This window comes from Otolemur garnettii, unplaced genomic scaffold, assembly GCF_000181295.1.
Source record: "Otolemur garnettii isolate 467f Iridium unplaced genomic scaffold, OtoGar3 scaffold00047, whole genome shotgun sequence".
Taxonomy (NCBI): Eukaryota; Metazoa; Chordata; class Mammalia; order Primates; family Galagidae; genus Otolemur; species Otolemur garnettii.
In genome coordinates this window covers 1,439,567-1,452,200 of record NW_003852442.1, presented here as the reverse complement: position 1 = coordinate 1,452,200, position 12,634 = coordinate 1,439,567, and the positions used below count along the sequence as shown (strand labels likewise).

Sequence of the window (12,634 nt, the reverse complement as noted above, 5' to 3'; positions counted from 1 at the left end):
AAAAGAAAAAGAAAAAACAGCATCATCTAGAATCTACTAATTCTACCACCCATGAGAAGCAGGCGGGAAAGGGGTGTATGCAAATTAAAGGGCAGTGACCACGCCCACTGGGCAGAGCGGGCCAATCAGTTGTCTGGTCTCTGGACACGCAAACACCTTATTTCCCTGCTAGGCTCACCTCGCACTTGACATCAGCCCACACTCATCCTTTCTAACTCCTGCACGATCCAATAACTTCAAACTTAATATGCCTTTCAAAAAATAAATACAGTACAAGATAAAATTAAACTCGGAAAACTGCTTAGGTACCAATAAGGATAAGAAAAATAAAATGGACCCATCTATTAGGTTAGTACAGTAGGACTAAATTAAATTATAGGACTCTTAATTCTAGAGGTACATCAAATGCTTTTTGGAATAAGGCAAATTTGCCCACTTAAAATTTGTGACCTACAAACATGGCTCCAACTTTTCTCTCAGAAAATTAGAAACCACTAATGAACGGTTTGTCCTGAGAGCAGACCTCTGATGCGCCAAGCATTAAAAATAAATGCAGAGAAAACTTAAAGTCAAACTGAGTCTCACTAACCTTAAAGCTTTCTTTAAGTGAAAGACATTATGAGATAGGGGATTGTAAAGACAATTTAAAATAATGTTTCCTAAAATGAAAAACGTTTCAAGAATTAACTGAAATATTAAAACAAAGTAAAGCTTTAAGTGTAAGGCCCAAAGAGCGCATGACAATTGGTTTTCCTGACCCAGTGTCCAGCCAGTGACCTCATTTCTCCTAACTAACCCACCTTCCTAAATCCACTGAGTCAGCCTTCCCAGCCCCTGGCAGAGGCACCAGCAGCCACTTGCACTTGAGACCCCTTTTCACCCCAGAAGAAAATCCCCTGGATTAGACCTTCTGCTCTCCAGTCAACTACCTACTCAGGGTAGAGCTCTTCACGGTCTTCTCTCATGGAAACTCCACCCTCCCTATACCACCAACCTCTGTGAATACCTGGTCAGGTAGAAAAGTTCCTATTTGCTAAGCAAGGAAAATTCATATTGTTATCTCCATCTTTGAGTGACATTCAGTGTGTTAGTATGACTTTTGTGTCCACAGCTTAGCATTCCAAAGGTAAAGAATTAAGCCTTCTGTGTGTACGATAAAAGGGTTTGTAAACCTCTAAGCCTTACACCAAAATGTAATCTATTATTGTTAGGACTACTTATCGTCAGTCCTGTTTACAACTGTTAATGATGCATAATGTAAGATGTACTGCATTGCAAAAAGCACTGTGGTAAATTGCTCACTCATACCCCCGGTGCATGCTAACAGCTTCCCTTTTTCCCATAGGCAACCCTCCTGCAACGGGCACTGGAACTTTGCTGATAACTCTGGAAGACGTGAACGACAATGCCCCCTTCATTTACCCCACGGTAGCCGAAGTCTGTGATGATGCCAAGAACCTCAGTGTGGTCATTCTGGGAGCATCAGACAAGGATCTTCACCCAAACACAGATCCTTTTAAATTTGAAATCCATAAACAAACCGTTCCTGATAAAGTCTGGAAGATCTCCAAGATCAACAGTAAGTCTGGTTAAAACATTCTGCCCCGATTCTTCTGGCTTTGAACTTAGTTTCCCCCACCCAAAAAAAAATGCCTTTTCTCTTCTACTCTCTCTTGTGTTTCCCTTTGGTTTAAGTTATTTATACCTTATAAGTACTGATCATTTTCCCACCAGCAAACACATAGAATTTATAGAGATATTAAACTTCAGTTTCTTATAAAAGCAAACATGGAAGTTCCCTCTTCTGCTCCCGCCCTGATACTTTCTGGACCGTACACCTGCTCTGTGTACCCGGCTGTATCCACATCTGTAGATCAGATGACTAACGTAGCATCTCTGCATTTCTGCCATCCCAGGTTACCCAGTCACGAGACTGTGATACTTCACTCATCCTATTCCTCTTCTTCTTTTTTTTTTTTTTTAATTTAACTCCACAGATTCTTTCTTCACCACTGGCTTGCCCAGAATTTGGCCAACCTACCCAGTCTTAGGCTTTCAAAAGAGAGGGGTCTCTGCTTCTCCCCTCACATCTCCTGCCTCTGCTGTCTCTCCTGTCCCAGAGACAGAGAACCAGATCTGCTGTAACTTTTACTGCACGTGGGAGAGAGTTTTCATGCTGCACTGTGCCTGCCTTCAAAAGAGACTAAGAAAAGAGAGGCACTGGGATGAGAAATGTTATAAAGTTTGGCTGCTAATCTTCCGTTTCATGCTGCAGACTTCCTCCAACCAGTACTCTAACAATGACCTTGGCTTTTCTTTCAAATCCTTGGCTTTTATCCTCTTCCTCCATGTGTCTTCTCTTTCCTTTATAACTTGCAAGAAACGTCTCTTTCTACCAGTCTTGCCACATGAGCAGGTGGAATTCAAAACATGACCCAAGATCTGCCATCTGCCTTATTAAGACTGAAACACCAAAGTGTTGAATTATGAAATATCCCTACATCCACTCTGTCTCACCTGCTTCCCTCCTCAAATGTGAAGGAACTTCTAAGTTCATGATGTCTTCCAGTAAAGTCAAAAAAAAAAAAAAAAAAGCAAAACAAGAACTCACAATCAGACATAGACCCTGTCTTCAATACCCTGTTTTTGACCCGGTCAAGATTCCTACTTCTTACATCAAAAGTAGAATTTTTGAGGAAGACAGGGAATTACTCATTTCATTAGCTTTTGAAATGTACTGCACCATTGTGCATAAAGTTTTTTATTTAAAAATCTCGTATCTATTGTTACAGCCCTATCTCATATCTTATTTTATTATTGCCTTTCTCTGGTTATTGATTCTATTTGCCTGTTTGTCTGTTTTATTGCTTTTTAAAGAATGAATTCTGTTACCCTGATTATTTTTTAATTAAAACAGGCTTTCTCTTGTTCTGGGGGTTAGTGTTCTATTTGCGAGTTTTTATGGATGTAGCTTATTTGAATAGTCATTACGAGTTCTTTCCAACTGGAACTTTCTCATTCGAGAGTTTCTCCTCTATGTGAGGGAGATGAGAAAGTGTCCTTGAGTTAATCTGCCCTTTCCTGGGGTGATCGTCACATGGGTCCTTTCTGGTGCTGTCACCTTCTGGCAATCATCACGCTTCATCTCTTTCAATTTCTGTGTCATGGAACTCGTGATTTCATTTCCCTCCTGATTTTATTTAACAAATAAATGTCTTCTCAACATCTTTTTGTTGTCCCAATCTTTTTTCTAAATACTTAAGCATTGTTGATGCCCAGAAAGGGGTAATGTAAAAAAATAAAAATAAAAATCCTTGGTCATAGAGACCAAAGAATAAGCTAGCAGAGGTGGACACTGCTTACTGTCACCTGGTAGCCTAGACCATGGCAGATGTTTCCATCAAGCATGGGATTAGGGGAGTGAAGGAGAAGCTTAAAGATCCAGGCCCCACACTGAGTTCCCACCCAAATCTCAGGCTGTGGAGTGAGGATTGATAAACACAGAAGCTACAGAACCACCTCCATGACAACACATAGGGGTCCTGCCACATTTAGAGCAGTACATTTCACCTTAGCTTTCTAGCCGCTGCATGCAGTCTTTGTCAAGATGGTTTTATAAGTATAATAAGTTTGCAGAGAGGAATTCTTGGTAATCATCTTCACAACAGTAGATCCCCTTGAAATTAATGATAATAGCACTGAGCCACGGGACTGTGTGATAAAGGAAACATTCTATCTCTTCATGCCCAACACGGGAGCCACCAGCCACGTGTGGGTCCCAGGCACTCGGAACGTGGCAGATGCCATTGAGGAGCCGAATTTATGTTCATACCTGATGTTAATGAGCTTAAATTCTAACATTCCCATGATTATACATTAAAATGTGATACCTGGCTCGGCGCCTATAGCTCAACCGGCTAAGGCGCCAGCCACGTACACCTAAGGTGGCGGGTTCGAATCCCCAGCCTGGACCCGCCAAACAACAATGACGGCTGCAACCAAAAAATAGCCGGGCGTTGTGGCGGGTGCCTGTGGTCCCAGCTACTTGGGAGGCGGAGGCAGGAGACTCGCTTGAGCCCAGGAGTTGGAGGTTGCTGTGAGCTGTAATGCCACGGCACTCTACCCAGGGGGACAGCTTGAGGCTCTGTCTCAAAAAAAAAAAAAAAAAAAGTGATACCTATTTCATGTGATTTGAGTCACCCGAACCTTACTCCTTTCTTGGGGAAAGACTGATCCCGTCTCACCAAGGTCCTTCTTGTCTTTACAGATACGCACGCCCTGGTAAGCCTGCTTCAAAATCTGAACAAAGCAAACTACAACCTGCCCATCATGGTAACAGATTCAGGGAAACCACCCATGACAAACATCACAGATCTCAGGGTACAGGTGTGCTCCTGCAAGAATTCCAAAGTGGACTGCAATGCCGCGGGGGCCCTCCATGCCAGTGTCCTCTCACTCTTGCTCCTCTGCCTCTTCAGTCTGGCTTGTAAGTTGGCCTAACTCCAGCGCGTGCACAAGTAGGAAAATATAACTTCTCCGGGTTCACAGAGCTGGTCTTTCCCCATATATCTTTCCAAGAAAATGTATCCCCGAGGAACCGTTCATCTTTAGTTTGTGTCTGTGTGATAGAAAATGTCACGTGTAAGAATGCTCCGACTAATGTTTAAAGGCATCTTAGCAATCTCCTGCCAGCCAGTCTGAGCAATTGTGCAAAGGCACTCATTGCCACTCTGCAAACCAGGTGATAAGCAAAACTCCCTGCAGGTGCCACTCAACTGAGCTAAGAAAAGTGTGCCTGGATTAGTTAACGGTCTACCAGGGGCCTAGTTCTCTCCTACATTGTAGGGAATAATCTAGAATAAACTAGAATAATCTGCAAGGTTAAAGTAGCTACTAGGCCTTTCTAAGAAAAGCCGTGAGAATTCATAGACAGAGACTGGGCTGTCAGGAAAGTGATAAATGTATAATTCACCATTTTTTTTCTCACTGACTGGTAGTAATGACTATAATATGATGAAACGTTATTTTAAACAAGTGAATTATTATGCCAAGTAATATAGATGTGAGTGTAAAATGAATAAATACATGTCAAAGATTTCTTATTTACGAAATACTAGTCCAATTTTAACTCTAGCAATTATTCATATATAGCTATTGCCATCCAAAAGCCTTTTGGGGCCTTGGTATTTACATTTTGAAAAGGTATCTGTGTAACTGTGACTTAGGAAGTTGGGAGACTGACAGAAAAGAACAGAGGATTTTACATCCTGGTGACAATGGCAGGTGAATCAACAGGAAATCACATGTTCCAACACTGGATATTCACTGTGTCTAAAGGTCTAAGTAGGACAGGAGTCCTGTGAGTGGGATTAAGAAGGAGGAGCCCTGGGAGGGGGGGGCGCCTGTGGCTTAGTGAGTAGGGCACAGGCCCCATATATCGAGGGTGCCAGGTTCAAACCTGGCCCCAGCCAAACTGCAACCAAAAAATAGCTAGACGTTGTGGCAAGCACCTGTAGTCCCAGCTACTTGGGAGGCTGAGGTAAGAGAATCACTTAAGCCCAAGAGTTTGAGGTTGTTGTGAGCTGTGACACCACAGCTCTACCGAGGGTGACAAAGAAGACTCTGTCTCAAAAAAATTAAAAAAGTAAAATAAAATAGATTCCCAGATCTATCCAACCTATGACATCAACATCTCAAGTAACTGTGGCTTCTATCACAAGGCCCAGTGTTTGTGTATTTTTATGCAATATTTTATAATAATGTACACTTCTGGAAATACCAATCTATAAAATATTAGTAAACCTTCATTGTCTTCCATTACAAGAAAATATAAATAGACATGGCATATTTTCTTCTTACCTACAAGGGACTTTTCTTGTGCTCCTCACTTTGGAGAACGCTGAGCCACAGATACCAATAATGTGCAGGTCCCAAGGGCTGCCCATTTCTCATCTCTCTCAACCAAGCTCTTGGATCAAGTCAATCTGAGGCCGAATTGCCCGATATCCCCAAAAGACTTGCCTCATGGTTAACTGTCATGGATAAAAGAGGCACATACGCTATATCTGAGATATCAAATGTGTTTGTGTTCTCACCTAAAGAGAGATGTCCTGTCTGGCACCACACAGACCCCCACTGCAGGTAAGGGTACCTACAGGTCAACTCAAAATTATTCTCAAAATGGAGCTCAGCCTCTCCCTTTGTAGCAGGAAAGGTACTTAGTTAACACCTCTGGTGTTCTGCACCATAAAAACACGTACTGACCTACTTAACTTCCAAAGAGTCCTTAGTCCAGACCTGTATAAAAAACTTAAGATTATTTAATATTGTTCATTTAAAAGAGAGGCCTGCCAAATATAATGATGTCTTAATTATATTCATGGTCCAAGATGTCTTCCTAAGGGCCGTTCATAATAAGACATGTGAGAAGCTGGTTTGGAGCTGGTAAGAATTATAAACATGGGTACTGCCCCACTCAGAAGACGTCAAAGTGTCCAGGCCAAGGTTCCACTGTTAATGTGATATTGACAAGAGGCTGCCCAAAGATGAGCCTAAAACCTTTAGCAAGGAGAGGTAGAGGGGGGACTTCTAAAGGCACTGAGATTAGATTTTAACTGCAAGGGTAGGATAGCTCTTCCCAACTCAGCCATAGCTCTTGAAAGAATTTGGGGAGCCAGGAGGTAAGCTGGTAGAATCTGCTTTATGTTGCCTTAGAGCAGGATCAGCAAACTAAGTACACAGGCCATCTGGTCTACCGTCTGTTTTTGTAAATAAAGTTTTATTGGAACACAGCCATGTGCACATTACATATTGCTTATGGTGGTTTTCTGCCATGGTGGCAGAGTTGAGTAGCTACAACAGCGACCATATGGCCTTGAAAGGTGAAAATACTGACTCTCTGGCCCTTTACAGAAAAAGTTTGCTGGTACCTGCTTTAAGGCAATGTTTATAAGACCTCTGTGTAGCAGTTCACATCTCACAACGCAGTAAGGACAAAATGGATCTTTCTCCTTCCCTCAAATAATATTTATATCCAAGAACACTTGCATTAACCAAATACCCTGATGGTCTGTGGCTTTTTTCTATATTTTTCATCATGTTGGTGATTTTATCCCACTTTATAGATGAGAAAACTGATGCTGAGATAGGTCCCCAGGCAAGTAATCAGAGAGGTCAGCATTTGCCATCAGACTGCCTCCTTTATGGAAACAGATAATAAAAACATTTTGATTTATTATGGTACTATCAGTGGCTTTATTGCAGCTGAGAATGGAGCTGAAAGATCTGCTTTTCCTTCCCTGACATCTGAAAATAAAGGAAATAAAACTAATGATATCGAAAGTAATAAAAAATGTAAATGAAATTATTTTTATTGCCAATTGTTGTATAAATTCTGTGTTGACGGTACTGAGGGGATGCAGAATTCCTCCCTTGGCACCCTCACCACTCCCGGCAGAGCAAATGGCCTTGTTCTCTTGCTTTGTCTGACATCTCCCCAGCACAGCTCTGTATGGTAGAGCGAGTCCCAGGAAGGCGCCTTTCTTTGACCATTGCATTAGGCTCAAATAATCCATTATAGCAAAAACAGATCAGGCAACTCATCTGTTTAACAAGTTCCAAAATTAAATATCTCTATGTTGGGGGCGGGAGACAACCTTGGTCACAAGAAAGAAGTTTGAAGAGGTGACCAAGATGAGCAGAAGACAGCTACTAAACTTTTCTTTAATTCCAGTTTTTTAATTAAGGTATTATTTGCATGCAATACAATCTACCCATTTTAAGTGTATGGTTTGATGCCTTTTGTTAACTGTACACAATCGTGTAGCCACAACATAATCAGGTTATGGTCTCCTTTGCTGTTGGCCCATGCCCTGAATACAGGCCCTCAATGATCTGATTTCTGTAATAATAGGTTTGCCTTTTCTAGAATTTCCTAGGGTATATCAATATTTTGTTCCTGTTGATTGTGAAATGTACTGTAAGCAGAGAAGACCCTGAAAAAGCACTTATGCTGGGCAGAAGAGGCTGTCCTCTCCATACAGATGGCCCTGAGCTGTGATTTGCAAAGGAGCTGTGGTCCTTTAAAGGCTACAACTTGGGGACAATGACAGTTGACCCTCGAGGGCTTTCTATGCCTGTGCCAGCTAAGCACTTTACATAAATTATATAGATTACCTCATGTAATCATCTCAGTAGCCCTAGGAGGTAGAATTATAGTCTGACTTAAAACAGGAATTTAAGACTCTAATTTGAAAACAAGGGACTGAAGTCTAATTTAGTGGATTTTATGCAACTAAATCTTTTTTTCCCCTATTTTTAACTGATGTGCCTACTAGGAGACAGTTGGAAATATCTAAACACATCTTGATTATCATGCCTGGGAGGCATGTAGCAGGTGGGAGGGGTCTCTGCAAATCACTGACCCTGGACAGGACAGCCCACTACAGAGAATGACCCATCTCAGATGTCGGTAGCACTGAGGTTGGGAAACCTCCGCTCTAACTGAAACAGGACACAGAAAGTGGAGACATTGCACCAGCCTGACAATACTAATGGGCTTTGACCATTTAAATTACCAGAAAAAGGCCAGTTTTAATGGATCATGTCTATAATCCTAACACTGTGGGAGGCCAAGGCAAGTTGATTCCTTAAGCTCAGGAGTTCAAGACCAGCCTGAGCAACAGTGAGACCTCGTCTCTACTAAAAACAAAAAAAATAGCCTGGCATTTTTGTGGGTGCCTATAGTCCCAGCTACTCAAGAGACAGAGGCAGGAGGATCGCTTGAGCCTAGGAGTTTGAGGTTGCTATGAGCTATGATGCCACAGCACTCTACTGAGGGTGACATAGTGAGACTCTGTCTCAGAAAAAAATAATAATAATAAAATACAAAAAAGAAATATTTATACAACCTAAAAGAACAACTTAAAGAATGTTCTTCCTCGTAGACTTCTTTAAAAACAGTCCATATTTTACATCTGTCTTGCAACTTGGCTGTAAATGAGACCCAGTCATCGTAGAAATGAAAGGACTGCCTCATAACCTCTGGAGTTTGGAGTAAAAGGCGCTTTGGGAGGGAGGCAGGTCTTGGCAGGTAGGCCCAGCAACAGGTCTGATGAGCAAGGGCACAGCGTTGCAGCCTGACTCCTCCCTCCTCTTGATGGCGCTAGACCCTCTCAGACAGAGCCCCAGAGGGAAGAAGGGCCTTGGCGACTGTAGCTGTAGACACGATAATTTACTCAGTTTGGTGAAATCTCAGTCCTGGGCTGGTTTTCAGCACTCCTCTTCTGGAATTGCATAGATACAAAAATGCTTAATGCAGGCAAAAACATGCTCGATTCTGAAACTGAATCTAGGCACCCTAAAGACAGACCTTCATCAAATTGTATATAAAACCAGCACATTGTACCCCATGATTGCATTAATGTACACAGCTATGATTTAATTAAGAAAAAAAAAAAAATAAGACAGAGCTTTCCACTGACAATGCTGGGTTGAGCCTGACAATACTGACAGGCTCTCTGACCTGGACGTCCCTCAGCAGGAACTGGGGTGACAGCTCTTGAATACACCTCACGCCAGTGTCCCCTTCTGTGAACTTTGCCCTGATTGACGTGCTCATGGCCCACAGCCTTATTTCCTTGGTGCCACTTTCATGACTCACTAAGTAATGCCCCAGAGATGTCTTCATTCTAATCCGTGGAATCTGTGAACATGTTCACAGAAACTGTAAGAAACTTTAATGAATTGATTAAGGATCTTGAGATGATTCAGAAGGGATCCTAGGTCAGTCAGGTGAGCCTGAAATAATCACAAAATCCTTATAAGAAGCCCACAGAGGAGCCAGGAGCGGACCATGTGATGATGGGAGCAGAGGGAGGTGTAGTTGGAGAGAGAAGAGGCTGCAAGTCTGGCTTTGAAGATGGAGGGGGCTGTAAGCCAAGGGATGCAGGTGGCCTCTCAAAGCTGGAAAAGACAAGGACACAGGGTCTTTCCTGGAGCCTCCAAAAGGAACGCAACCTGCCAACGATTTTAACCCCATTGCACTCATTTCAGGCTTCTGATCTCCAGGAATATAAGAGAATATATTTGTTTTATCATAAGCAGCCATTGGTTACAGCATCAATGGGAAACTAAGATTCCCTGTTTGAAGAACCACCATTAGGTATCTTGCTTTAAGACAAAAAAAAAAAAAGACACAGGAAAGTTGGCAATTTCTGAGCTGCAAAGCCCGCTTGTTTACAACAGATTCAGGCTCTGAGCTAGGGTGCAAGTTGTAAGGCTCAGTGGTAGCAGCAGAAACAGGAGCTGTCGGTCTGGGAGATGTCTGGTGTCTGAAGCCACCATTAGCATTTTCAGAGATGTCGGGCTTTTTAAGACATAAACCAGCAGAATTATTCCTTCCGTCTTCAGATGTCATGCTTCAGAAAAACAAATTTCCCAAGGTCGTGCAGTGTTTATAAGTGTGTTTATTATACCTTATCAATCACGTACCTGGCTTTTAGCTAAAATATTTTGAACCGAGTTGTGATATTCCTGACTTAACTCTGAACCTTCTCCATTCAGGTCTGTGAGAACTCCTGACATCTGAAGCTTGACTCCCAAGTTTCCATAGCAACAGGAAAAAAGAGAAAAAAAAATCTATCCAAATCTGAAGATTGCAGTTTACAGCTATCGAACTTCACAACTAGGCCTCAATTGTTTCCAGATTTTTGTTTTCTTTGCGATTTCACTTAGTCTGTATTTCATCATTTTGACAGAATCTTCCTTCTGCGTTTAATTAATGGAATCCTCTGAATTTCCCCTGAATGTTTAAAGATCATGACCTATAACTCGACCTTCCGAGAGCAGGAGGAGTGGCTACTCTCTCCGATGTGTTGACAGGTTGCGAGCCAGTGCTCCAGGCACTCGGCATTGTCTGTGGGTCGGTATTTGTATATGTATGAGTATCTGTATGTACATACATGGTATTTATAGAGAAACTGTACAGGGGACGCCTGGGCTGGATATGGCATTATTCCTCACAAGGTTAAACAAGGAGGAGATGGATGTGCCACGGGGCCTCAGCACAGACCACAGAGCTGTCGCTTTTGATCTGAAGCTGCTCCTCCACCATCCCATTCAGTCTGAACAACCAGGCAGGGCTGCAGAGAGGGAGAACAAAGAAAGTCCTTCCTCCTTATGTAGGATGAGGATCATAACCAGTCTCCACTGCCGTAACATGCCATGATCGTGAGCCACAGCGGGGTGGAGCAGAGCAGGAAATGTCACCATTAAATGCCCAGGAAAGGGCTGCAATATTCTTCCCTGGGCATCCATCTGCATTTGTATGTATCCTGAAGCTCCAATCCCAGCGATTCTCATCAGTGGGGCCACGGATCATGGTAGAGAATCTCTCCCTCCTCAGCAAAGGTCATCATGGAGGTCACACTTGCATATGAACAGGTCTACAGGTACCATCTTGTATACACATATATACCCACATGTACAGACAAACATTTATGGACACACACTCCGTTTGTTTCATAGACACATGCATTACAATAGAGTAAATACAGGTAGTTTTAAAAGTACCCTTTTGTGTGAATCGACTACCGTTGTTTGCAAACCTGAAAATAAAAGATGTTCATTATGTATGAAAAGTTAACTGATTTTTATTCTGTGAGCATGTAGCGGTAAGACGAAAGTTAGTGCTCGTACCAAGGTGATCTTCTTGTTGATACACTGTAAATGAATCATCAAAGCTCACACCAAATTTTTCTATCGAATAAAACTAGTGACAGCCTGTGGCTTTTTATTAGAGCTCGCCACAAACTAGGGTAAGGTAAGTGTCTTAGCATATTTTAATGCAACTGCTTACTAAAGGTTTTAACCCCACTCGCGCGTGCGCGCAGACACACACGCTTTCTTATGCAATCTCTGTTAGCCTTCCGTAGGAATTAGAAGTCATATGTTGTCTTTGTTATAGTGAAATTATGCAGATAGAGTTCCATATATTGTATTTGTTTCAATAGTAAATCTTTTTGGAGCATATAGAATGCAGAGATTTTTTTTTCCATTAAAATAAATGGGTATTGGTGGTTAAAACTGCTGGCCCCAGCTTTTCTCTGATTTCTATGTTGTGTCTCGTGTCCCCGATGCTGGGTCTTCTCTCAGTGCCAGTTCACACTTCTGGCTGACCCTTTGGGGTCTCTGTTACCTGTCTGGTAGGTGAATGTGCCAATAAAGGCAAAAGGCCAGCTGCCAGCCAGGGCCTGTGTTCCTCCTGCCCCTTTATGATCTGACTTGAGCACGTCACGATTGCCAGGAAGATAACTGACCTCAAAGACAAGAGGAACCATCCTCAGCTTAATGACCATGTGAAACTCGGTCACAACCATCTGTCTGCAGTCCCAAGACACGGGGATTTTTCTCTGGAACAAGTCCTGTTGTCTAATCAGGAGAGACCACCCCTTAAACGTGGCACAATCATTCTCCACGAGCACATATCCCCAATCTGGGGGTGGGAAGATCCAAGGCTGCGCATTCACACTTCACAAGATTTCCTCGTCTGCCATCACGGGACACAGCTCTGTGCTCCCTGGTGCATCTCACTCCCCTCTTCCTGCAAGGCGTGGAGAGAATGGTCACTCTTGAA

General features: G+C 42.6%; 1 protein-coding gene across 4 annotated transcripts in view; it reads left to right on the top strand.

Annotated features, from left to right (window-relative positions):
• The window catches only part of CDH13 (cadherin 13), a 964,648-nt gene extending 952,557 nt beyond the window's left edge, over nt 1–12,091 (top strand). For 2 of the 4 annotated variants that reach the window (XM_012806161.1, XM_003791299.2), the window contains exons 11-13: nt 1,346–1,579; nt 4,268–4,486; nt 10,564–12,091. In XM_012806161.1, coding sequence (XP_012661615.1) covers nt 1,346–1,579; nt 4,268–4,486; nt 10,564–10,571 — 461 coding nt within the window. In that variant the 3' untranslated portion in view covers nt 10,572–12,091. Of the gene's footprint in view, nt 1–1,345; nt 1,580–4,267; nt 4,501–10,563 lie in introns of those variants that run through there. The other 2 variants (XM_003791298.2, XM_023514115.1) reach the window with 2 other exon arrangements.
• Nucleotides 12,092–12,634: the final 543 nt, after the last annotated feature.